The sequence below is a fragment of the Clupea harengus genome, chromosome 1 (assembly GCF_900700415.2).
Source record: "Clupea harengus chromosome 1, Ch_v2.0.2, whole genome shotgun sequence".
In the NCBI taxonomy this organism is placed as follows: Eukaryota; Metazoa; Chordata; class Actinopteri; order Clupeiformes; family Clupeidae; genus Clupea; species Clupea harengus.
In genome coordinates this window covers 19,056,695-19,079,814 of record NC_045152.1, presented here as the reverse complement: position 1 = coordinate 19,079,814, position 23,120 = coordinate 19,056,695, and the positions used below count along the sequence as shown (strand labels likewise).

The 23,120-nt window shown below is 42.0% G+C and overlaps 3 protein-coding genes across 3 annotated transcripts; 1 reads left to right on the top strand and 2 right to left on the bottom strand.

Moving 5' to 3' along the window:
* Nucleotides 1-4,210: 4,210 nt before the first annotated feature.
* On the bottom strand, nucleotides 4,211-7,396 carry sumo2b (small ubiquitin like modifier 2b). The gene is made up of 4 exons (XM_012825964.3): nucleotides 7,225-7,396; nucleotides 6,170-6,301; nucleotides 5,881-5,952; nucleotides 4,211-5,480 (listed from the first exon to the last, which is right to left on the bottom strand). Exons 1-4 carry the CDS (start codon nucleotides 7,243-7,245, stop codon nucleotides 5,418-5,420), a joined length of 288 nt encoding a protein of 95 aa, XP_012681418.1. The 5' UTR covers nucleotides 7,246-7,396; the 3' UTR covers nucleotides 4,211-5,417.
* An 879-nt stretch (nucleotides 7,397-8,275) lies between these two features.
* On the top strand, nucleotides 8,276-17,771 carry nup85 (nucleoporin 85). The gene is made up of 19 exons (XM_012825957.3): nucleotides 8,276-8,451; nucleotides 8,894-8,987; nucleotides 9,079-9,241; nucleotides 9,339-9,409; nucleotides 9,568-9,611; nucleotides 9,761-9,830; nucleotides 10,207-10,328; nucleotides 11,829-11,963; nucleotides 12,615-12,737; nucleotides 13,124-13,255; nucleotides 13,480-13,586; nucleotides 14,107-14,190; nucleotides 14,301-14,366; nucleotides 14,886-15,037; nucleotides 15,332-15,449; nucleotides 15,574-15,674; nucleotides 15,947-16,098; nucleotides 16,203-16,298; nucleotides 17,527-17,771. Exons 1-19 carry the CDS (start codon nucleotides 8,419-8,421, stop codon nucleotides 17,623-17,625), a joined length of 1,962 nt encoding a protein of 653 aa, XP_012681411.1. The 5' UTR covers nucleotides 8,276-8,418; the 3' UTR covers nucleotides 17,626-17,771.
* Nucleotides 17,772-18,584: 813 nt separating this feature from the next.
* On the bottom strand, nucleotides 18,585-22,986 carry LOC105898518 (ADP-ribosylation factor-binding protein GGA3). The gene is made up of 4 exons (XM_031570247.2): nucleotides 22,529-22,986; nucleotides 21,926-22,095; nucleotides 21,636-21,746; nucleotides 18,585-21,326 (listed from the first exon to the last, which is right to left on the bottom strand). The coding sequence occupies exons 1-4, from the start codon at nucleotides 22,803-22,805 to the stop codon at nucleotides 21,216-21,218; spliced, it is 669 nt and encodes a 222-aa protein (XP_031426107.2). The 5' UTR covers nucleotides 22,806-22,986; the 3' UTR covers nucleotides 18,585-21,215.
* Nucleotides 22,987-23,120: the final 134 nt, after the last annotated feature.

Below are 23,120 nucleotides of genomic sequence, written 5' to 3'. Positions count from 1 at the left end.
TTTACCTGGAACTACTTTTTGAACCCGGTTCCAATCCTTGGAAGGTGGTGGTGGTTGTCATGATGTCAATTACTACGTTATATAGCTCTTAAGTCTATGAATTAGCTAGCTTTTAAACTGCAAATCCGTTCTCCTCAAATTCCGCATGGACTCCACCCGACTTCAGTTTAAATGTAATCTGAGCACGGTAATGTAACTTTGCTCCAACCTACAGCACAAAAGCCCCAGCCCACCAGAATTCCAGACTATTTGGTTGGTTAAAATTGAGAAGTATCCTCTGCGATTGGATAGATAACCTGTCGTTCAAGGACGCCTGCCACCAAAATCAAATATTCTAGAGCGTTTCTCCAAAGGCAAGGCACGGTGCAATGATGACAAAACAATGCTTCTGTGGAATTTCGTTGACATGAAACGTAGGCTAACCTATGTCTGCAACATTGCAGAAAAGGGTTCATAGGCTATATGATGTGTGATTGCTGAACGCTACCAAGAGAAAGGTAATCGAACTTGTGAAAATCACTATCACTCAAAAATCAGTCAGCAAGGTGCCTCCTCTCCCCCTGATACACATACTAATATTTCATTATGATAGTTAACATAAAGGGTAATCTACATGCCCTAATGAATAATGTAACGTCATTTTGTTTAATCCACATTGATGTTCTTATTCTCACTGATCAATGTTGCTGGTGCCAAATCAAGAAAAGAAACGTAAAAAGTGACTGATGAGCATATTTGATGATGTCTGTTAATATGATCATAGATTTACATTAGCCTACATGTATCAGTAAGCGACTACATACACATGTTGATATGAATTTGATGCAGACCCAGGTGCAGAGGTATTACTTTCACCATATACATGAAAATTCATAATTATTAAATGAATTATTAGATTGGAGTTCATTAATTCCCCCCCACATATTGCACATCTCTCGAACTAATTCGCTTGTTAGGTCACTGTCCAACTGGAATTTCTGTACACCCCTTCCAGCACTGGGCCCTAAGATTCCCCCCTCCTTCCACAGTGGCAGGACCATGTGCAGCACTTCAACCCACAAAGACTAAATAGGGGCGCTGAAAGGGTGCCCCACTTCTGTAGCACTGGCATAACCGCTGATGACACATAATTACCTGAATAATTACGGAGTTACGTGGGGGGGGTTGTTTCTCTGGCACAAATGCAGTAACAACATCAAATGTCATGAAGGGCAAATAAATCCATAATGAGATTATAGCTAATCTTAAACCACAGTTCTAATCTAAATTTAGCGGCCATGGAACTACAGGAATGCTATAGTATGCCTTTATCATAATCATGTGTCAGTAACAAATAGGATTCACAGCCTTCCTGCTACAGTTTTGGCTGGTCTTAAACTGATGTACATATCTGTATGGCACCACAAGATTTACAAAACAATCATCAGTGATGACACGGGCACACATATCAAAATATGATGCAGAATATAAATGGTTAAAATTCCACTCACAAATAAAAAGCCAATACAAACAAAAAGGAGGTCTATGACTACTCTCACAGCAGCTACTGGCCATGGTTAAACATACATTTGAAGGCATTTTGGTAACTATACTATGAATACTATTTGTCCATCTCTATTTTGTTCATTGAGGTAAAATGATGAACCTTTTAAAACTCACATAAGTATATAATAAATACAAACTGTCAAAGCCACACAGAGTACAGATTGACGCTATAATGATTCCAGTCTTGCCTTTATGGATTACCAGCGATCTAAACAAAGGTCATATTCAGATTAAGCCTAAATCAGTTAGGCCTAAATTGAAGACATATTAGATTAGATTAGATTCAACTTTATTGTCATTGCACAGAGTACAAGTACTGAGGCAACGAAATGCAGTTTGGCATCCAACCAGAAGTGCAAAATAACAAAAAGTGCAGAGTATGTGCATATGTAAAGTGTAATAAGTGAATAAATAGATATGTACAGTAAGAAATAGATATGCAATATGAACAGTAAGAAATGGATATGCAATATGAACAGTAATTGGGACAAGAATAGCAGCAATTGAGGTAAGAAGTGTAGGTATGATAAGTATATGTAAAGTGCAGGTGTAAGTATTAGTGGTGGTAATAAGTGAGATGAAGTGAAAGAGGTATTAGTAATATTATATTTAAGAGGTATTGTAGGTATAAGTACGATTAATACAGTAATAAGTGGTAGAAAAAACATTCTGGTGCAAATGTTCAGTGGCTGGAGGAGGGTGTGGCAGTCAAGCCAGGGTGGAGGAGGGAAGTACAGTGCAAATGTTCAGTGGCTGGAGGAGGGTGTGTGGCAGTCATGCCAGGGTGGAGGGGGGAAGTACAGTCACTGAGGGAGATGTGTGTGGGGGTGGGGGGCAGAGTTCAGTAGAGTGACAGCCGCAGGGATGAAGCTGTTCCTGAACCTGCTGGTCCGGGGACGGAGCACCCTGTAGCGCCTCCCAGAGGGGAGGAGGGCAAACAGTCTGTGGCTGGGGTGAGAGCTGTCCTTTTCGATGCTGCGTGCCCTCCGCAGACATCTCTTGCTCTGGACAGCCTCAATGGTGGGGAGTGAGGAACCGGTGATGCGTTGGGCAGTTTTCACCACCCTCTGCAGTGATTTACGGTCCGCGACAGAGCAGCTGCCATACCATACTGAGATGCAGTTTGTAAGGATGCTCTCTATGGTACAGCGGTAGAAATTCTCTAGAATCTGAGGAGACAGATGGGCCTTCTTCAGTCTCCTCAGGAAGAAGAGACGCTGGTGTGCTTTCTTTACCAGGGATTCGGTGTTGAGGGTCCAAGAGAGGTCCTCAGAGATGTGGACACCCAGGAACTTGAAGCTGGCGACACGCTCAACCTCCATCCCGTTGATATGGATGGGGATGTGTGTGCCAGCTTTCTTCCTGAAGTCCACAATTAGCTCTTTGGTCTTCTTGGTGTTGAGAGCCAGGTTGTTGTCGGCGCACCACACCGCCAGGTGCTGGACCTCTTCTCTGTAGGCCGACTCAGTGTTGTCACTGATGAGGCCAATCACCGTTGTGTCGTCTGCAAACTTGACAATGGTATTAGAACCATGTACAGGTGTGCAGTCGTAGGTGAAGAGGGAGTAGAGGAGAGGACTTAGCACACAGCCCTATATTCAAATCTATCAAATATATACACAGGAGGAGAGGCAATATTTCTATGTGGACCTTATATAATGATGCTCTTCCTTCTTGTTTTGTTTGTGTGTATGTACTGTTGTTGTGAATCCCACATTTTGGCATGCAATTACATTGGTACCAGAGATTTCTTCCAACTGTGCCCTGTGCTACACTGACATGCTGACTCAGAAAGCTGAGACAATATAGCTTAGGAGGTGATTCTCCCCCACATTCTCATTTTTGCCACTTTGTTTTTTATTTATTTTGTTGAATCAGAGAATTCACTAACCTTTTCACTATTCCCACTTTACTACCTTTTTGTATTTAAAGCAAGACAAATTGCTCAATTTTCTTCTTCGCACGTGCAACTTATTTCTTTGTGGGAAACAACAAATTGTAGAACTTTTAACAATATTACAGACAATTCTCAATGCTGCACAGCCCAAATCCTCAAGAACAGTGCAGCAAAACTCAAGTTAACGGTTGGCTCTGATGAACTTTCCCAACGAACTAAAGAATATTCCTTATGCTCAGAGATACAAATGTTTGTGCTGACCAAGAGCTTTCAGGTCAAGGAATTAAAATTAGATTTTAAAAATGAATAACTTTATTTAAACAAGAAATGTATTCCACAATACAGATTCTCACCTTTGAAGGGTTTTTGTTTGTTTGTTTCTATCCTAATCCAACCAGCTTTATTACAAGTTCAGTACTACACATGACCGCTACAATATATATATATATTCATATATAAAAACAAGATATAAAATCTTCTGAACAGAACAGAAAGTTTGGATGAGGAGCCACTCTTACTCTCAGGGAATGAGGCAAACGGCCCAACTCCCACCTGTCAGACTCAAAGGAGTTTATGGCTTCTAAATCGGTATGCAACTTTCTGAAATTCACTGTAAGGCTAATCATGACATGAAGACCGTCAGGAAGCAAATCAAACACATGACTGGACAAGCATTTTGATCAAAAGTTGTTTTGTTCTGTCTCCATATCATCATGTCATATAAATACTGTGTGCTGGTAAATAAATCTCGTCTTTTTTTGGTGTGGGGGGGGGGGGGGGGGGGGTGTAAGTATAGGGACCACTCATTCTCCACTCACTACACACTCTCTGATCTTTTGCTGATCAGTGTTGCATCCCACCAGTCAGATTCAGATCCATTCAATGACTGTCACTGAGAAATCCTGGTCCATGTATTGTTATCCATTACAAATTACACATGGTTGTGAACAGAAGTTAGGGTTCTACAGCTCCACTCATATGTATATGGCAAAAAGTGTATTTGATCATTTATTCTTGTCCAATGTAAGCAATGATTGTGTCCAATTACGTCCATACCTCGTCAAGCACCCTCCTGTGCTCTACCCTGCTTTTACTTTGCACATCACATTGTTTCCCATTTAATTAATTTAACACTAGTTAGACAACATTTTGTTTTTATGTCCATATTTGCCTTATTTGAAGCCCTATTTAGTTACAGTGCAGAAATCAGTACACAGACTTCGATTTGGTTCATGGTAAGAGGATAGTGCAAATGTCACAAATGTATTGCAAATGGCCTGACCTAATTTGTCAGTCAAGGGATTTGGTGTGTATAGCGCCAACCACCTCCACCTCAATAATTAAAGCATTTGCAAGCTATACCATGGTATGAAGTTAAATTAAGAGACCAGCAGACAAATGTAGCAATATATGCTCATTGTGTGGTGTGCAGCTTTGGACAAAGGAATCAGCAAGCCCACGTATACCTAACTCTTCACCTGTCAGCATAGCTTATAATAGATAAGGCTGGATAGGACTACTGTACAGACGTTGCTTTTTGTTATGCAATGATCCAATGAGATGGCAATGTGACAAACATGTGACTGAAGTAGGAACACTAACAAAGCATGGACACACAGCAGAGGAACCCATGCCTAATTGCTTCACCTTGGCCTCCCCTGCCTCCTCACAGTACAAAACACCAACACACCTGATATCTAACTTCTAGTAAAAGCAGACTGTGCCAGGATGCTGGGCTTGGAACATTATTCAGCGATACACCGTAAAGTTTTCGGATGTAGTATTGGCTTTGTAGAAGTAATTTATGTACAAAAAGGAAAAAAAACAAACAAAGCTCCGATATATAACAGCAGATCTGTTCAATTGTGAGATGGTCTATTAAAGTGTGGGTTCAGTTTGAACATAATGTTGGGGAAAGTGAGGAGATGGGGCTGAACAAGTGGAGGGGTGGAGAAGAGGGACATTCTTCACCCCTTTAGAAGAGGCCTCCTGTCTGTTGCTGAAAAACATCAATTGTGTCTTCATCTTCCATTTCCAGCTGTCAAGAAAACATTGAATCAGTTCATGTATTTTCAATGTCTCAAACATAGCTTTAGTTCTTATCACATCCTGGGAGTCAAATCCCCACTTTCAGTAGCTGCAATGGTCACTAAAGGCCATGTCCACATTGACAATTACTAACAATGGATCTTTCTTCCCTACCTCCAACTTTTATCATGAGCTCATGTTGTATATGTTATACTACATGTATATATATCATGTCAAATGTTATAAACTATGGACACAATTTCAAACAAAGAATCAAGAGTATCTACCCTCTTTACAAAAATTACTCTTAAAAATGTTATTTCTGCTCAAGCTCAAGTATTTGTGCATGGCATGGTATAATTGATCTGTGTGGGTGAGTCCGACTGAGACTGGTCACTGGATTGAATTACCTGTGCAGGCGTGTCTGTCTCATTTATGGGCTGTCCATCAAACCGGAAGCGAATTTGCCTCATGGTCAAACCCTAAAGTAGCACACTCATATATTTATATATATATTTATATTTGCAGCAGTTTTTAATTGATACAATGAAATAATATTGTTGTTTTCATGCACCAGGTGACAGGGTTGTGACCATTGTCACAAGTTCAGGTACTTCCCTGAGCAGTTTAAGAATGGAGAGACAGATGCAACATTGCATAGAAGGCTGTACCCTGAGAATCAGATTCAAAGGACCTCACCTGTCTTTCACAGTATGCCTTCATCAGTTTACTGAGTGGTGTGTGTCTCTTGATTTTGAACTGCACTACTGAGCCATCCTGTCCAGCCACCTTCAGATTGATGTGTTCATTATTTTCTGTCTTCACTCCCTCCTGCAAAATACAAGCATTCACAAGTGTCAAATGCAATGCAACTGGGACACCTGATGCTTTTCCCAATGACACTAACAGTCGCAACTTGCCATTCTTACATTCCAACTCTACACGTATTTTAAATTAGCTCTGTTCAGCATTAAAAAAAAAACTATCCATTGGCAAAATAATATCGGAGACACGCGTGACTTAAGACATCAGACTGTTTCATATTTATATAGCAGCTTCATTCTTTTGATTCTGCTACGCCGCGCGCATGGTCTAGTGCTTATAAACAAACATCTGGACAAGTGCAATACAACCCACTTCAAACACGTTATATTTAATAACAACATTTAACACTTCATCTTCATGTTTTCTTAGGATAACGAACGACTAAATAATCAAGACGCCTTCTATGTAACAAGATGAGTGCAAATGACTAACACCATAAAGTCGGACAGTGAAGTGAAGCACTCATGTTGGCTAACGCTAGATTACACAATATTGGCTGACTGGCTTCAATTTAGCTAGCAAGCTGGCTAGCTTTGCCAGTTAACATCTTAAAACACTTTACAATTCACTAAGTGAGAGTTAAATGGTGACAAATTAACATACTTAAGACATTGAGTTTGCTAATGTTGGGATATTGCGTGTTTGCACTTCCCCATATGTCGTTCACACATTACTTAGAGATATTCCTGAGGCTATTCAATTATCATTAGCTTATTTCCTACAACAGAAAAGCTAGCTAAAATGCTAACTGCGCGCCTTTACAAGCGCGTTCACATTTCTTCCGGTGTTTCCAAAGGAGTAGTTGCAGTATTTATCCACTAAGCGGAATAACTCCCTCCCAAAGACCTGCCAGAAGTATAATTTTATTTCATGTATATTGCATTTAATAAGTAAAAGTTAATCAGCACGACAAATTAAAATTCACTCACCTTGGGCTTTTCGTCGGCCATGGTAGCTAATTGTATTTGGGCTTCTCTACGCTGCCACACAAAGAGTCTACGTGCGCGCGCACGCACGCGCCTCCATTTAAAGCCGGTCTTGCGTGCGCGTTCACGAAGACACGCGCATTTGTTTTTACCAAATTATCATTTCATGCCTAAAGTCCATTTTGAATCCCATCCAATTTAGCTCCAGTCTCACTCATGAAAAGACAAGCCATCACTTCAGTGAATTCCGATGTTGAACTGCAATGGAAATATCTCAAAACTGTAAAGGAGCTGTTTTGGGTGTGTTTTAATGAGTATCTGTGATGTCACCCAGGAGGTGTGGTTTGTTCGCGCTCTTTACGTGCACGCGCATCACATTCCATGTTTTATGAATAACATGTCATTGAACAAATCGGTAAAGGCCCTACCAAAGATTGTTGACAAAATGTTTTGGACCCTCATATTATATTTTTGTATTGTAACACTGTTACATGGAATCATGTAAATGTTAACACACTGTTAACACCATTTGATTGGAATGAAGCTGGTCACAGGTAACAACCACCACAAGGCCATCTTGTTTCTGTAGCCATCTTGTTTATGACCTGGCCAAGAGGCATTTAAGTTAACAATTCACCTGCAGGCTTCAATAGACGATTTTAAAACCAAATTCACACTTTTGTATTTTATGAAATGTTCCCAACTAAGCACCTCCTACAATTTGAATGAATTAGTTAACATCCATCTGTATGGCAACTTAACATTAATATGTTTAGTATGAAGGATAACCACTCCAATTCATATAATTTAACATTCTCCAGTGTGTTTTGTTATACATGAAATTAGTAGCCTGTGAATACCACTGGGAATTATTCTTTTCGAGCTGTTTATAATTACCTATAATGATAGTGTATAGCGGTATTTTTTGTCATTGGCTGTTGGCATTATTTGTGCCACTCAAAATGTATTATATTTAAAACATTCTAAATTGTATATATAATGGCGAGAGATTTAGAAGAAAAAAAACCGTATTCAATTTTGTTCAGGCATTGAGACGTACTACTTGAGGTCCTTCTAGTTGAGGCGGCTAGTTCGTGCTCACCAGAGCCCACTCCCGCAGTGAATTTGACATAATTCTTGCCCATTCGCAGTACAAGAGATCTTATTTCCCCAAGTATTTTTGACCATATTGACTAAATGGAGGAGGTAGATGTAGAGCCAACAATTACTGTAAGTACTAAGATCTAAGGTCAGCTTTCTTATGTCCATCAATTCATTGTTAAACATTTGCCTTATCTTAACGTGCTGCTAACTAACATTAGCCAGACTAAAATAGTAACTCACCAATCACTTGTTTGAGTTACAACTGTATAAGATGTGATTCTACCATTCTTGTGTAGCCTGCAATGAAACATTAGTTTGGAACGGCAGGAGGAGGGTCGTGAGACAAGTTTTCTGAAAAGCAAATATGGGCATGCTATCACTGATGAGTTACTTATGCCAGCTAGGCCGTCTAATGGTAGCTGGCTCATTTAATCGTTTGTAAACTTACTCGGTTTGATGGGATTTAACACAATCATTTTTGTCGAATGATAAGGTGTCGCATATTCAGCCATTGCACATACGTGTCAACCTGTTGTGTGCACATGTCAAAATAAACATCTTTTTGCAGTTCATCCCAGGAGTAAACTCGCAACAAAACCACCTTGGCTTCGTATGGGGACCCGGAGACATCCTAGTGTATGAGACAAGTCACAAAGCCGCAGGTGAGGCAGATACTGAGAGCCCTGTGAAGACTGTGTTCTCAGGCTGTGTAAATGTTTATTTTTAAAAACGTTTGTGCTGACTATATGACAGGTAAACAACCACTGGGACCGAGCTGTCAAGATGTCCAGGTGGTGAGGAAAGATGAGGACATATATTCCCCAATTTTGCGCAAGCTTTTCAATGAGTCCCATCACATCTTTGTTGGACTACAGAATATCAGAGATGATTTACCAAGCAAAAACAAAAAGCCCCAGTAAGACCAATTTACGTTTTGCTTGTTTGTATTACTTCCACTGTGTTTTCAAATTGAGTAAATGTCATTCATTTGCTGCTGTTTCATTTTCCTGCAGATTTGTCAGTATCAGTAAAAACTATAGGTCGGTTATAAGAGCCTGCATGGAAGAGCTCCAACAAATTGCAGGTATCTCTTCCAGTGTTCTATTATGTGGACCCCATTGCAGAACCTCTTTATGCAAAGAGTTTGACTTGACAATTGTTCCAATATTTTGTGAAAAAATAAATTTGTTCTGTCTCACTTCTACCATGAATCAGTCTCCCTCTCTCTGCTCTCCTCTCTAGTGTCAACACGAGACCTTGCACTTGCTGCGCAGTATGGCAACCAGGTATGGAACTGATTTCTCTGTACAGCACTGCATGCATGTGGACATGAGATGAGTGCTACACGTTCTCTACATAAATTCTCTTACACAAATGACCCCACAAATATCTCATTAGTGGTAGCTTACCAACAAAGATTATCTTTCCATTGCAGGTGTCTATTCTTCTGGCTGTGGAACTCATATGGAACCTCTGTGAGGTGCTGTTCATTGACGCCGCTCCAGGTAGAGTTCATATCTTTACCCCTGGTGCAGCGACTCTTAATTATCACTCCTCTAGTAGGTATGGGTTGGTCAGTTAGTCAGTACCTGGGCAGTCAGTAGAGTATTACATGGAGCTTTTGCAAGTTTACTTGCGAAAACTATTACTGAGCAAATGCTTTGTTTTTGTGAACATGTTGGCTATCATTGTTATGTAAGAGGTGCCTGTTACAAACAGGCTCTTTGTAACTCAGTTATAAAGACCATGTGAGCCATTTGCCATCCAGAAGTAATGCTGGGCTAATGTTACGGTTTGAATTGTGTTTATTAACTGGGTTGAGCTGACATCTTTGAAAGTCTGGTTCTGAATCCTAACGACTGTTTCTCTGTTCTTCCCCAGCTGGCTCCTTGCTGCTGCATCTGTTGGACTGGGTGCGGCTCCACAAGGCGGAGGTGGATGAGAAGGCCAGGGACGTCCTGCGCTGTGAAAGTCCCACTCGCCACCAGTTTTTCTGGGATGTGGTACGTGTCTCTCCTGCTGCTCATCCTGCCTGAGCTATACAGTGGGGAAAATAAGTATTTGAACCCCTGCCGATTTCGCAAGTTTGACCACTTGCAAAGAAATGTGTGATCTATAATTGTAATAGTAGGTGTATTTTAACAGTGAGAAACAGAATATCAACAAAAAAATCCAGAAAACTGCATTTTATAACATTTATGACTTAATTTGCATTTGATGCAGAAAATAAGTATTTGAACCCCTAGCAAAACATGACTTAGTACTTGGTGGAATAACCCTTGTTGGCAAGCACAGACGTCAGACTTTTCTTGTAGTTGGTCACCAGGTTTACACACATCTCAGGAGGGATCCTCTCCAAATCCTTAAGGTTGCGTTTTCAATGGGAGGGAATGAGGTTCAAGCCCAATATTCCACGTTACATGGCCCCATCCATAGTCCCCTCGATGCAGTTGAGTCGTCCTGTACCCTTGGCAGAGAAACAGCCCCAAAGCATAATGTTTTCACCTCCATGCTTGATGGTGATGATGGTGTCATATTCAGCATTCTTCCCCCCCCCCCCCCCCAAACGCGGCAAGTCGAGTTGATGCCAAAGAGCTTGATTTTGGTCTCATCTGACCACATCCTGTCTCCCAATCCTCCTTAGAATCATTTAAGTGTTCATTGGCAAACTTCAGACGGCCCTGTACATGTGCTTCCTTGAGCAGGGGGACCTTGCGAGTGCTGCAGTACTTCAAACCATTACGGCGTAGTGTGTTGCCAATGGTTTTCTTGGTGACTGTGGTCCCAGCTGCCTTGAGATCATTCACAAGCTCCCCCTGTGTAGTTCTGGGGTTATTCTGCACCTTTCAGATGATCACCGATACCGCACGAGGGGATATCTTGCATGGAGCCCCAGACCTAGACAGTTGTTTGGTGTTGCTTCCATTAACAAATAATCGCACCAATAGTTGTCTGCTTCTCACCAAGCTGCTTGCCGATGGTTTTGTAACCCATTCCAGCCTTGTGCAGGTCTACAATCTTATCTCTGACGTCCTTGGTCAACTCTTTGGTCTTGCCCATGGTGGTGAGGTTGAAGGTGTGAAGTATGATTCTTTGGACAGGTTTAGTTTATACACGTCACCAGTTGAGATCAGGTGTACCTTGTTAGGCCTAATATGGACTAATCTGTGTGCTTCTTGGGCACATAACTGGTCATTGGGTGCCAGAATTCTTGCTGTTTGCTTGGGGGTTCAAATACTTATTTTCTGCATCAAATACAAATAAAGTCATAAATGTTATAAAATGCTGTTTTCTGGATTTGTTTGTTGATATTGTATTTCTCCCTGTTAAAATATACCTACCATTACAATTATAGATCACACATTTCTTTGCAAGTGGCCAAACTTGCAAAATCGGCAGGGGTTCAAATACTTATTTTCCCCACTGTATCTAGTAGTCTGTAGACTGATGGCAGTGCACTGGTACTATGGTGTCTCAGCATCTTTTTCTTTCACCCCTGCCAGGTAATTAGCTTTGTGCTGCAGGGGAGGATGGAGGAGGCTCGGTCTATGCTAGCCAAACAGGCCGCACTGCAGCCCGCTGCACAGACCATGTTCAAGCGCATGGACAACCTACTTCTGAAGATGCCCATTTACAACGTAAGCACCGAACCTCAAGCTCTGCTTCTTTAACAAGCTGGGTATTGCCGTTATTTCCATTTTGCCTGGGGAGTGATAATAGCGATGAAAGCAATACATCACAGTTTTCATTCTGGCACAGATAACTAAAAGCAGGTTTACAAGGAGGCAAGACAATGTCACAATGCTCCATGCCAACTAACAGATGTTACAACACAGGATCAGACTGTTAGGAGATATTTAGGATCAGATATCAGATATTTAGGAGTCTATCAGGTTGTGAATATGGTTGCAGCTTAACAGCGCGGCTTTTAAAAAATCAAAGTTAGACTCCTGCGGAGGTTATTGTTAATGCTGTTAATTTATGGTCTTGATCAGTTAACATTATACATTATAATAATTAGAGATTTTGTATTTTTTATGTATTAGTTTTTCATTTGTTAAGGATTTTGTTAAGGATCTCTAATTGAAAGACATCTGAATGCACCTCGTGACATTCAAGTGACACATGTTTAAGCATCAGAACATGCAAACCCCTTGTTTTAAAAAAAACGAAAAAACCTGGCTTTAATTCCCTCCAGGAAATCAAGTATCGTGGACCACTACAGTTATTCTAGTTTAGTGACTTGTTCTGACACAGCACTTATAGATGTGGTCCCGTTTCCCTTGTAGCCCAGCAGCACACAGACGCTGACGGAGTTCGAGGTGAAGTGGAGGCAGTGGCATGAGGAGTGTGACGCCTGCTTGCAGGATAGCTCCTTTGCCAGCAACCCCCACCTGGAGACCATTTGTAAGGTGAGGACTGTCAAAATGTTGTTCACAGAGTACCAGGTCAGGTCTATCATCAGGTCAACCATTAGGCAGTGAGGTATAGTTTATTAATGTAAGACCCTGTGTGGATATACACTGATTAGGCAGTGAGGTAGAGTTTGTTATTGAATACCCTGTGTGGATATACACTGATTAGGCAGTGAGGTAGAGTTTATTATTGAATACCCTGTGGATATACACTGATTAGGCAGTGAAGTAGAGTTTATTATTGAATACCCTGCGTGGATATACACTGATTAGGCAGTGAAGTAGAGTTTATTAATGAATACCCTGTGTGGATATACACTGATTAGGCAGTGAAGTAGAGTTTATTAATGAATACCCTGTGTGGATATACACTGATTCCTCAGATCCTGGTGGGTGATGATGACACGCTCCTGGAGCACAAGGAGCTGCTGAGCACCTGGTATCACTACGTGGTGACCAGACTACTCTACACTCACCCCACAGTCAAGCCCATCGACCTACACTACTACGCACAGGTGCGTCCCCCCTCTCTGAGTCTGAGGGAGAACAGTGCCCCATGATGTTTGAGCTTCAATGGAGTGAAGTGTGTGTGTGTGTGTGTGTGTGTGTGTGTGTGTGTGTGTGTGTGTGTGTGTGTGTGTGTGTGTGTGTGTGTGTGTGTGTGTGTGTGTGTGTGTGTGTGTGTGTGTGTGTGTGAGAGAGAGAGAATGGGAGTGATTCAGCATTTTGTGTTTTTCAGATGTGCATGGACAGGTTTCTGGACTCCCGGAGTCCCCCTGAGCCCCTGGACAGTATTCTTCTTGCAGCTTTTGAGTTTGACCTTCACCAGGTCATAAAAGACTGCAGGTAGGCCCACACATATAACTAACACACTGAAGGGAACCATTAAATGACCTTCCAAATCTTGTCAAAGCAGTGCTATTAATGCTAAGTAATGCTACATCCGACTTGTATTGCTGTTTGTTAGCCAGCAATCAGAATTTCAATCAGCGCTTTATCTTTTGCAAAAGAGGGAGAGTGTCACAACCAAATATCATGAACAAACTCCAAAGATGAGCTGGGCGCAGCCAGTGTATATAGTTCATATAGTTCCTCAAAACATGTTTCATAAGCAGGCACCTTTGTCTGATCAGTAGGTGTCTGACAGCAAAAACAACATGTATCACTTCAGCAAAGTGTCACAATCATTCATATCACAAGAGCTGGTTCCTTAATTCAGTACATGTAAGCATTCAGATTAAAAATAGAATAACAATGTATTACATTCTCTATCACTGTTTGTTGTCTCTCTTGGCTAAATGGTGTAAAGCAGTTATTCTGACACGGACTTCAGTTTTTAAATATTTCCCTGTGTATTTGCTTTCAGCATTGCTCTCAACAACTGGTGGTTTGTGGCCCACTTAACTGACCTATTGGATCACTGCAAGCTGCTGCAGTCTCACAACCTACAGTATGTGCCTCTGTCACCTAGTCACACACTTCAGATTCATAGCAACACATCGTCCAAATAAGTTCCTCATGACAGACATGTCCCCCTTTGTCTGTGTGTTTTGTCTTCAGCTTTGGCTCCAACCTGAGGGAGTTTCTGCTCCTGGAGTACGCCTCGGGTCTGTTCACACATCACAGGTGGGCCGCCCTGAACAAGCTCAGCATTTAAAACACAAATCACCGTATTAGGCGTTCGTGTCTGAAAGGCTATGGGTACGGTCAGCAGAAGCACATCCCCTGGGAACAGTCTGTGTTGGGGGGGATGGGAGGGTCATTTAAATTAGGCTTCACATCAGCAAACCCCACACCTCTATCCTCTATCCAGACCTCTACAAATGGGGTTGCAACTCATTTCTCTATCTGCACAGCCAAGAGCATATTCACTGACAGACTGGTATAATTCTCAGGTTTTCTATTCTTGTGATCGCTTGTCACACTGAGAGTCTCAGAGACTGGAAGCCATTGTTTGCGTCTGTCTGCTATTATTATAATTTATTTGCATTCCCATCAGTTTGGATGTGTCTGTTCAGTGGACACATTATTTGGCTAATTCTGCTATTATTAGCATTTTGTAAATCACACCATTCAGGTTTTCAGGTCATGTTATAACAGACCAGTGTAAGCATAAGGCTGAATAATGTGCTTTGCCTGTAACAGTCTGTGGCAACTGGCGGTGGACTATTTCGACCACTGCCAGGGATTTGGGAGGGTGTACCTGGAGCTGCTCATTGAGCGTGTGCCCCTGGACACGGAGCGGAAGGCCCTGAAGGTGCTGCGCATCTGTGAGAAGAGGCAGATGAACGAGCAGGGTGAGTCTCAGCCAGTGCACTCATTTGACACGCCTCCCATAGAGCCATGTCTTCAGAGCAATGGAGTGGGATCTCTTTTGATACGCTTTTACTAACTGGGGAGTCAACAGCCTTTAAAGCATGTGTAATGATTTTTTGTGTCTCCTACTCTGAAACGGGTTCAGTGTTAATGACTAGTTCACGAATCCCTGACAATACAAGCGTTGACAGATGACAAACTAGCCCGTTGCATATGCTCCACGTGTATTTAAAAGGTGTGTGTTGTTGTGAGTTTTGACTGGGTCTATGTTGTAGTGCGGAGCATCTGTAAGATCATGGCCAAGCGGGCGCTCCGGAACAACCGGCTCGGCTCTGCCCTGTCCTGGAGCATCCGGGCCAAAGATGCTGCCTTCGCCACGCTCATTTCAGAAAGGTCTGAACGCCCCGACACCTCTCACTTTCACACTCCGCTGGCACAGATAGAGCTTGTCATGTATAGCATTCAGTACATGTACCCTCAGGAGTGCAAACTCACTGATTGTGATTTACACCCTCAGGTTCCTTCAGGACTACTGCTCCCGCGGAACGTTCTCCGACCTGGACCTGATTGACAACCTGGGGCCAGCTATGCTGCTGAGTGACAGGCTCACCTTCCTTGGTAGGCACTGAGACATGGCGAGGGTATAGAGAAAGAAAAAAGATGGGAAATACAGAATGGCAAACCACTGCAGAAATGCACTTGTCATGCTCTCTGTTAACCTCTGCAGTCGTTTGTGCATTGACATTTGGAGAAGTTGTGCACCCTACTGGTCTCAAATAGAGTACCCTTAAAATGTCCCATTATAGGCTGAGTTCATATCGAAGAGCTGCATAGTATTTGTGGTTGAAGCATTAACACGTGATTATGTGGTGCTCTACTACCATGTGTAGGTAAGTACCGGGAGTTCCACAGGCTGTATGGAGAGAAGCGCTTCACGGAGGCCGCCAAGCTCCTGCTGTCCCTCATGACTGCTAAGATAGCCCCTCAGAGCTTCTGGATGACCCTGCTTATCGATGCCCTGCCGCTGCTCGAACAGAAAGAGGTTTGGATAGACACCTTTGCCCTCTGTGCCTGTGACTGTGTCGTGGTTGTTCTTCTAACCTCCCTGTGATGATGTTTTTTTCTTTTCTGTTTTTTATTGCGCAGGTGATCTTCTCAGTGGACCAAACACATGAGCTTATGTTCTGCTTGGAGGAGCTGACCTCTGGAAAGGCCCAGCCAAACCCTGACCGACCCATGCAGGTGAGCAGGCTGGCTGCTGATCATGTTTCACTTGAGCTTGACATGAATAACCCTAGAGCCTTCGTGCCAATTCATTTACCTCTGCCTACCCTAAAAATAGCCTGGCTTGGTGATGGTTAACTAGGCCACTCTCCATAGATACATATCATTTCTCAGAAATTGAAATAGAACCGCATGTTTGAGTTTAATGTGTAGGGCCCTATGATTTCCGTGATGGGAAAATAGAAATCTTCAATTCCAAATAAACTGACGGGAGAGATATACATTCAATCGTGTTATAGGCAAAAATGTTGCCCGTGTGAGTGAAGCAGGCATGTCAAAGAGGTTGTCGGAGTGAACGAAACAGCAACTTGGTGAATCTCATATCAACCTCCTGCATGGTTTTAAAAATAAATGCAGGGTTTGACACATTAATGGTTAACTGACGCATCCATATGCATTGTGAACCGAACAGGAAATGCAGTCCCTCGTTGTAGACTGATACAGGAGACTAAAACTGCCCATTGGGGTATCATCTGAATATTCTTAGAATAACCACAAAGCATAAAATATACATGTAGACTATCATAACACAAGTTGGCTTACTGACTCAGTGGAAGTTTTGTAACTGGAAACCAGAAGGCGGTCCTCCCTCAAATGTTTGAATTTTTTTTTTATTGAAAATGATGAAATGTTCTTTGTAGTCTTCCGGGTTATACTAGCACCTATCTCTCACCAAGACGGATAAAACAAATGTGTGTAAAAGCACAGTAGCCTATGTCTAGTTCATTTTTTTGATTGAACATATGATTTGATGATTATAAAATTGATAAAACTAAATCTAGAAAAAATAAATGAAAAAAAACACCAAATGAAACAGAATTTGACTGAAAAGAAAATGTATTTCCACGGGCCCTATGTGAGGAGCTGTGTTCAGAGCAGACAAGAATCAAATCGAAGAGAGCACTCACCGGCTCTTTAGCTCCAACCAGCTGTCATCTGAAGACTACTTCATTATTATAGCACTAGGTCTTGAATAGAAAATAAGGCATCATGTACTGTGTCTGGGTACAGCCATGTCCTCACATAAGATGTCCTCACTTCAATATGAGGGAAAAAAGCCAAGGCATAGTAATGAAGGACATGCAAGAGGCTCTGGGCTCTGTAAAGATCCTTGAGACAATTGTATTGATATATATATATATATATATATATATATATATATATATATATATATATTTTTTTTTAGGAGGAAGACCTTGAGACGACAAAGATTGAGCTCCTCAGGTTGGCGCTGGCTCGGAACCTCGCCATGGCAATTGTGAAGGAGGGAACAGTGGAGGTCTGAAGCAGGCTGAAGTCCAGGCAGCGTTGTGTCTGTTATTTGTATGTCTGGGTTTTTTTTGTACTTTGTGTATATAGATAATAAGGGCTGAGATTGCGAAATTTCCTTGATAATAAAAATGCACAATGTTTGTATACATTTGTAAGAGACTGCATGGAGACTTTTTTAAAAGCACTGCTTTAATTCCTCATGCAAACGAAACAGATTGCACATAGAATGTTTACGTTAAACATCTGAACACCAGCAACATCACACAGAACAGGAGACATATCTATTTATATGGAGTTGTGTGCCTGTCACAATGTAATCATCGACACCACATACTCTGAAAAGCTACCTGATCAAACCCAGAGCCAGTGCGATCCCTGGGTACATTAGATGGATGACAGTGCACCATAAAGTTGCCTTTATTTAACGCAATATGGGGGTTAAACAGGTAATAAATAATAATTTCCAACCTGCTTAATCTGATAAAGCCACTGATGATGGCTGGCACCATGGGGCAGATGTACGAACACGTTAGCGCCCGTTTTGGGTGAAATTTCGTCTCACAGTGCGCCTAAAAACATGGCAGGAGGGAAACCGCATTCTGATTTCTACATGAGCGCAGAATCACAAGTTGCACAATTCTGCGAGGACGGCGCAAATCCTATTTTGCGGTGACATTTTACAGCCTTTTAAAAGTAGGTGTAATCCAGATTGTTAGATGCTTGAATAGGAGAAACTTCCAGAAACTATTTAATCAATCTGAGCACCAGTTTACTAATTTGTAACATGTTAAAAGCAACTTTTGCTTTAGTTTACCTTTTTAGATCTTGCCATCGCTGTCTCACTTCACTACAGATGCCAGCTACATTATTTATTTGTTATAGCTGCACAAATAGTGGAGTTTTTTTTAAGTGGTGTATATTAATAACCTTTTAGATATACATGCAAATACGGTGTCATCAAACTATTTTTTAAACGTTTTTTTTTTTTTTTTTTAAGTTGGTCTGGGATTCCATGATTGCATTCAATTGCACCCGTGATTGAATGATACTGTTCGGTTTCAGGCGTCGCCAACTACGGTTAGAGGGCTGTGACGTGCGCTTTCTGCAGACTGGCCAAGTCGCTGTTTACGCTGCGCACACGTACATACATCTGCCCCTATGTGTGATAAGAATGCATGAATAGGATCTGGTGATAAACCTCTGATCAATGCCACACTCAAATTACTACTTTCTTCATAAGATGTATGGTATGTGGTAGAAAATAGTTTTTCCATCCACTGCTGAATTTAGTTAAGCATTGGCTGTATACTAACTGGGTAGGCCTAGTATGACATGAGGGTGTTTAACAGACAGGGAATTCTCCTTTCTTTTTATATTTTGAATTCTAAAAATGTCCTTAAATATTAATGTCAACCATCTTAGATGGAGCTTCAGGTTCAAGTGTCCTCCATTTGTCCCTCCTGTGAGTAAAATACACCTAGAGATGTATTGTATACTTTCCTAAACACTTCATTGCACTTTTACGTGTTGGATGCACCTTAAGGGTTGCTGACCTGTTGTGATTAAGCCTAAATTCATAAACATCAACTTAATAACTAGTATCTATTTATCCATAAATATCAACACATGCTGATGTTGGGATGTCCGCCTGGGGAAAGTTTGGTCAAGTTAGGACTTGCTGTCCCTAATACCACAGTTGCTTGGATAGCCACCACTCAGAGTGAGTAACTGCAGCACACACAATACAATCACAATACTGTCATATAAATACTGAATAATACAATAAACTAGCCTTTCAATAAATAGATTACAGCCAGTACATAAAATGGTTTCATATTCTTTAGGCTGTGGACCAGATTACACTGTTAATGTAAAAAAGTAAGCGGTCCTCTAGCTGTGACCTGTGAAGTAATTAAAACGCAGCTTGATTCAACACAGGTTTCAGTTTTCCATCTTCCATGTGGTATTTTAGAACACTGAATATCATTCACTAAGCCAGAAGTGAGTCAATGACTGAAACCCTTTCCTGGTTCTCACATATTTGCCAGATATGTGCATCTTGTTAGTTCATTTCCACCATCAAACAAGTTCCTGAAATAGTGGTTTGCCCTAAAAAACTGACTTGCAATTTAGAAATGTAACTGCTGTTAACAGAAACTATGATATGTACTTTTGTTTTGCTAAAAGGCATGTGCTAAAGGCATGCTGGCATTAAAATGGGCACAGTCACATCAGTAACACTGTAGCGATCGCCAGGGTCTATAATACATTAGAAGCTCAGATGGATTTTATAATGGGTCATAAGTCAAGCACTATTATTTAACACCCAGATTCACTAGCAAGGCCTTCTTGTTCTGCTGTAGAAAGAACAACAATTTTAACCTAATGATATTATGAAAAGATAAAAGTCATAAAGCTTTTTTCCGCAGTTTCACATTCCTAGCATTATCCAATGCTTACAGCAGTGATACCTTATCTGCGATGGTGTATATCACAGGTTTAGAAGTACAAAACATCCCTTCAACAATAACGTGAACAATTACTGCGGATGTCAAAACGATAACCTTAACATTGGAGCTACACAGGCGTATTTGCAGCCACATAAGCCTTTATGGATACTAATGTACTGTTTTATCTGGAGCCTTTGAGGGCATGTACTCTTTGGTAAGATGTGTCAGGGGAAGAGGGGCTCAGGACTAATAGATATGGGAAGTTTTCTTCTGATATTGGCCCATTGTGAAATGCTCAAAGGACTACATGCGGCCATTTCAGTTGTCAGGCTTTCAGACCTCTTGACACCACAACTGTACCTACCATAGCATCTTTAAAGGTACAATAAGTCACTTTTTCAAGAGAAAGAACCCTTAAATAACCAGTGTAGCCTATCTATGAGGATTCATTCTCAGCCCTTAATAGTGTAGTCCCTGGCCATATATCTGGAAAATGTTTGGATGTTTCTGGGCATCTACACAAGGAGCAGTGAAATCCAACTCAGCTGCTGTTAGGGCGAAACATACTTAGTGTGCCTTTAACAGTGCCTGTAACTGATTCAGATTTGAATTCCATATAATTATGTAAATAAAAGGTTGGTTAACGCGTGGCCCCCAGCTAAACCTCTATCTCGATGGATGACATAACTTTGCCTGGTCCACTTTTCAACCAGAACCAGAAATAAAGGGAAACTATGTTATGAGATGCTATGCTATGCTATGCTATGTACTCTCTCACCTCCCGAGGGCTTGAGAGATGGTCCTCTGTGAGATCTGTGGGCTTATCTGAATGCAGGGCATTATAGTAGCATGTCCTGTTTTCGATGTTAGCTCACAATACCAGTGGTGTTCTGATCAGTGTTCAGCATGAAGCGTTGTTCTTCTTGTCAATGCTGAAAGATGACATACTTGCTTGGTAGACCTGCACTATTCTCTTTTTCCTTTGGTCAGCAACACAATGAGAAGTACACTGGAATGACAAGGGTGACAGTTAGTGCAAGCTACGCGACACCTGGAAACGCGCTCTTCCCCCCACCTCCCGGCGTTCCCTTGCGGAGGCGGTCACTGGACACAAAGGGTCTCGAGCCGTAGGTCAGGGATCAGAGGTCAAGGGTCATAGTTTGTCCCACTGGCTTGGCGGAGGAAACTGGTCCACCTCCCCAACCTCCGAGTACTGCCTCTCACCGAGCAGAAACATTAGCTTGAAGCGCAGTCGCACCTTCTCCTGAGTAACACACAACATGGGGTGCATGTCATAAACGGTCTAACTAGATCAAACATCTGCATGATACTGCTCCACTGTATAATGATTGATTTCTTTCATGCTCAAAGTTTTCACTAACTTCACTTACTCAAAGATTTGATCAAAGACAAGCAGAATCAGAAAAGCACAGATAACTGCGGAGTGCATTCAGGAAAATGACAAAAGACAGAAGCGGGCTATCTATGGTGTATGCTATCTATGGTGTATGCTAACTATGGTGTAATGCGATGCGCAGTATTGATTTGCTGCCTTGCTGACTGAGATGCGTACCCTGAGGGGATTGGCCAGCAGCATGATTTGGGTGATGGAGGGTGGGGGCAGGATGGGGTTAAATGGTGCCAGGTCTATCCCTGATGGAGGCTGCAGCTTCACCTTCATGGACTGGACAAAGAAACAGGTATGGACAAAACCACAACGATTAAAGACACTTCAGTAAGTCTTGAATGGGTATACTCTGTTGTGTGTACGTGTATATGTGTCTGTGTGTGTGAGAGTGTATGTGTGTGTGTATGAGGGAGAGACACACACACTTGCACGCATAGACAGAGATAGTCTCCTACCTTGGGGACTGCTGCCTGCAGACTGACATTGCGAACGGGTAGAGGAGCCGTGTTCAGCCACGACAGCACCACCACCAGCACGTCTGTTCTGCCTGCCGGACACTCAGAGGCAAAGTGGAGCAGCAAGCGTACCCCATCCTTATCATATGCCGTCACGGGCAGAACCTTACCTAGGGAACAGCACAAACACACCCTCATACCAGACCATTCCAATCATCAACCAAAGGAGACCATCAAAGAGGCCCCTTTTACAGTCAAACAATCCGTTTTAGGGGGGATGTTTGATTAGACAAATTGACTAAAGCGGCAAAATACAAATGGAGATACTAAATAACCTGATTCAAATTGGTTTGCATGATTGTAAGATGATGAGATGAAGTGATGAGTTGAGGAAACTTGGCAGCACTACTTAACTACAAGTGCTGGTTGTGAGTCATTTTACAAAGCATTTTGAATAAATAAAGCATAAATTGACATGAGGTTTATTGTACAAAAACCCTTCAACAGTTTTAGAGGGTGAAATATACCAACCATACCAACCACTTCCTTTAAACACCCGTTTCAAGCATTTGCCTTTCTGGCGTGTGATGTTTGCAAACTCACTGGGTTTGATGGCATCAAGCGGGACGTGGAGGTTTGCCATGGAGATCTCGGGGCCTTTAGCGGGGCTGCCCTGCAGGGAGGAAGGGGTGGGGGACAGCGAGCGGAAAAGGGGGCTTCCTGGAGCGGAGTTGATAGCCTGGCAGCGGGCGACGCCCAGCACTGGCGAGCCCTGGAGCGCCCCCATCTGGAGGAGAGGGTTTGGAGCCGCATGGACCAATGACCCAGGGAGTGCGGATGCTGCCACAAAGGGGTTGCCAGTGTTGGGCTGCGCAGGCATACTGTTAAGGGGAAAAAACACGGACACACATTCATACTGTTAAGGGGAAAACACACGGACACACATTCCAAACTCAGAGGGGGAAAAAACATGCAAATATAAACTTTTCATTGTTCTTGAAAGTGTTTACTGAGATACTGCTACATGACAAAGACGAATAACAGAATGGAACTCCTCCTTTAAAAGCCAATATAATGATGGTCATTCAGCACTGTTATTGTAACTAGAAAATGCATTTCCTGAAGGAAATACCAGTGCATGAAATGCAAAAGTTAAGAAAGGAAGAAGAAAAGAAAGAAGAGTGAAAGAAGAAAG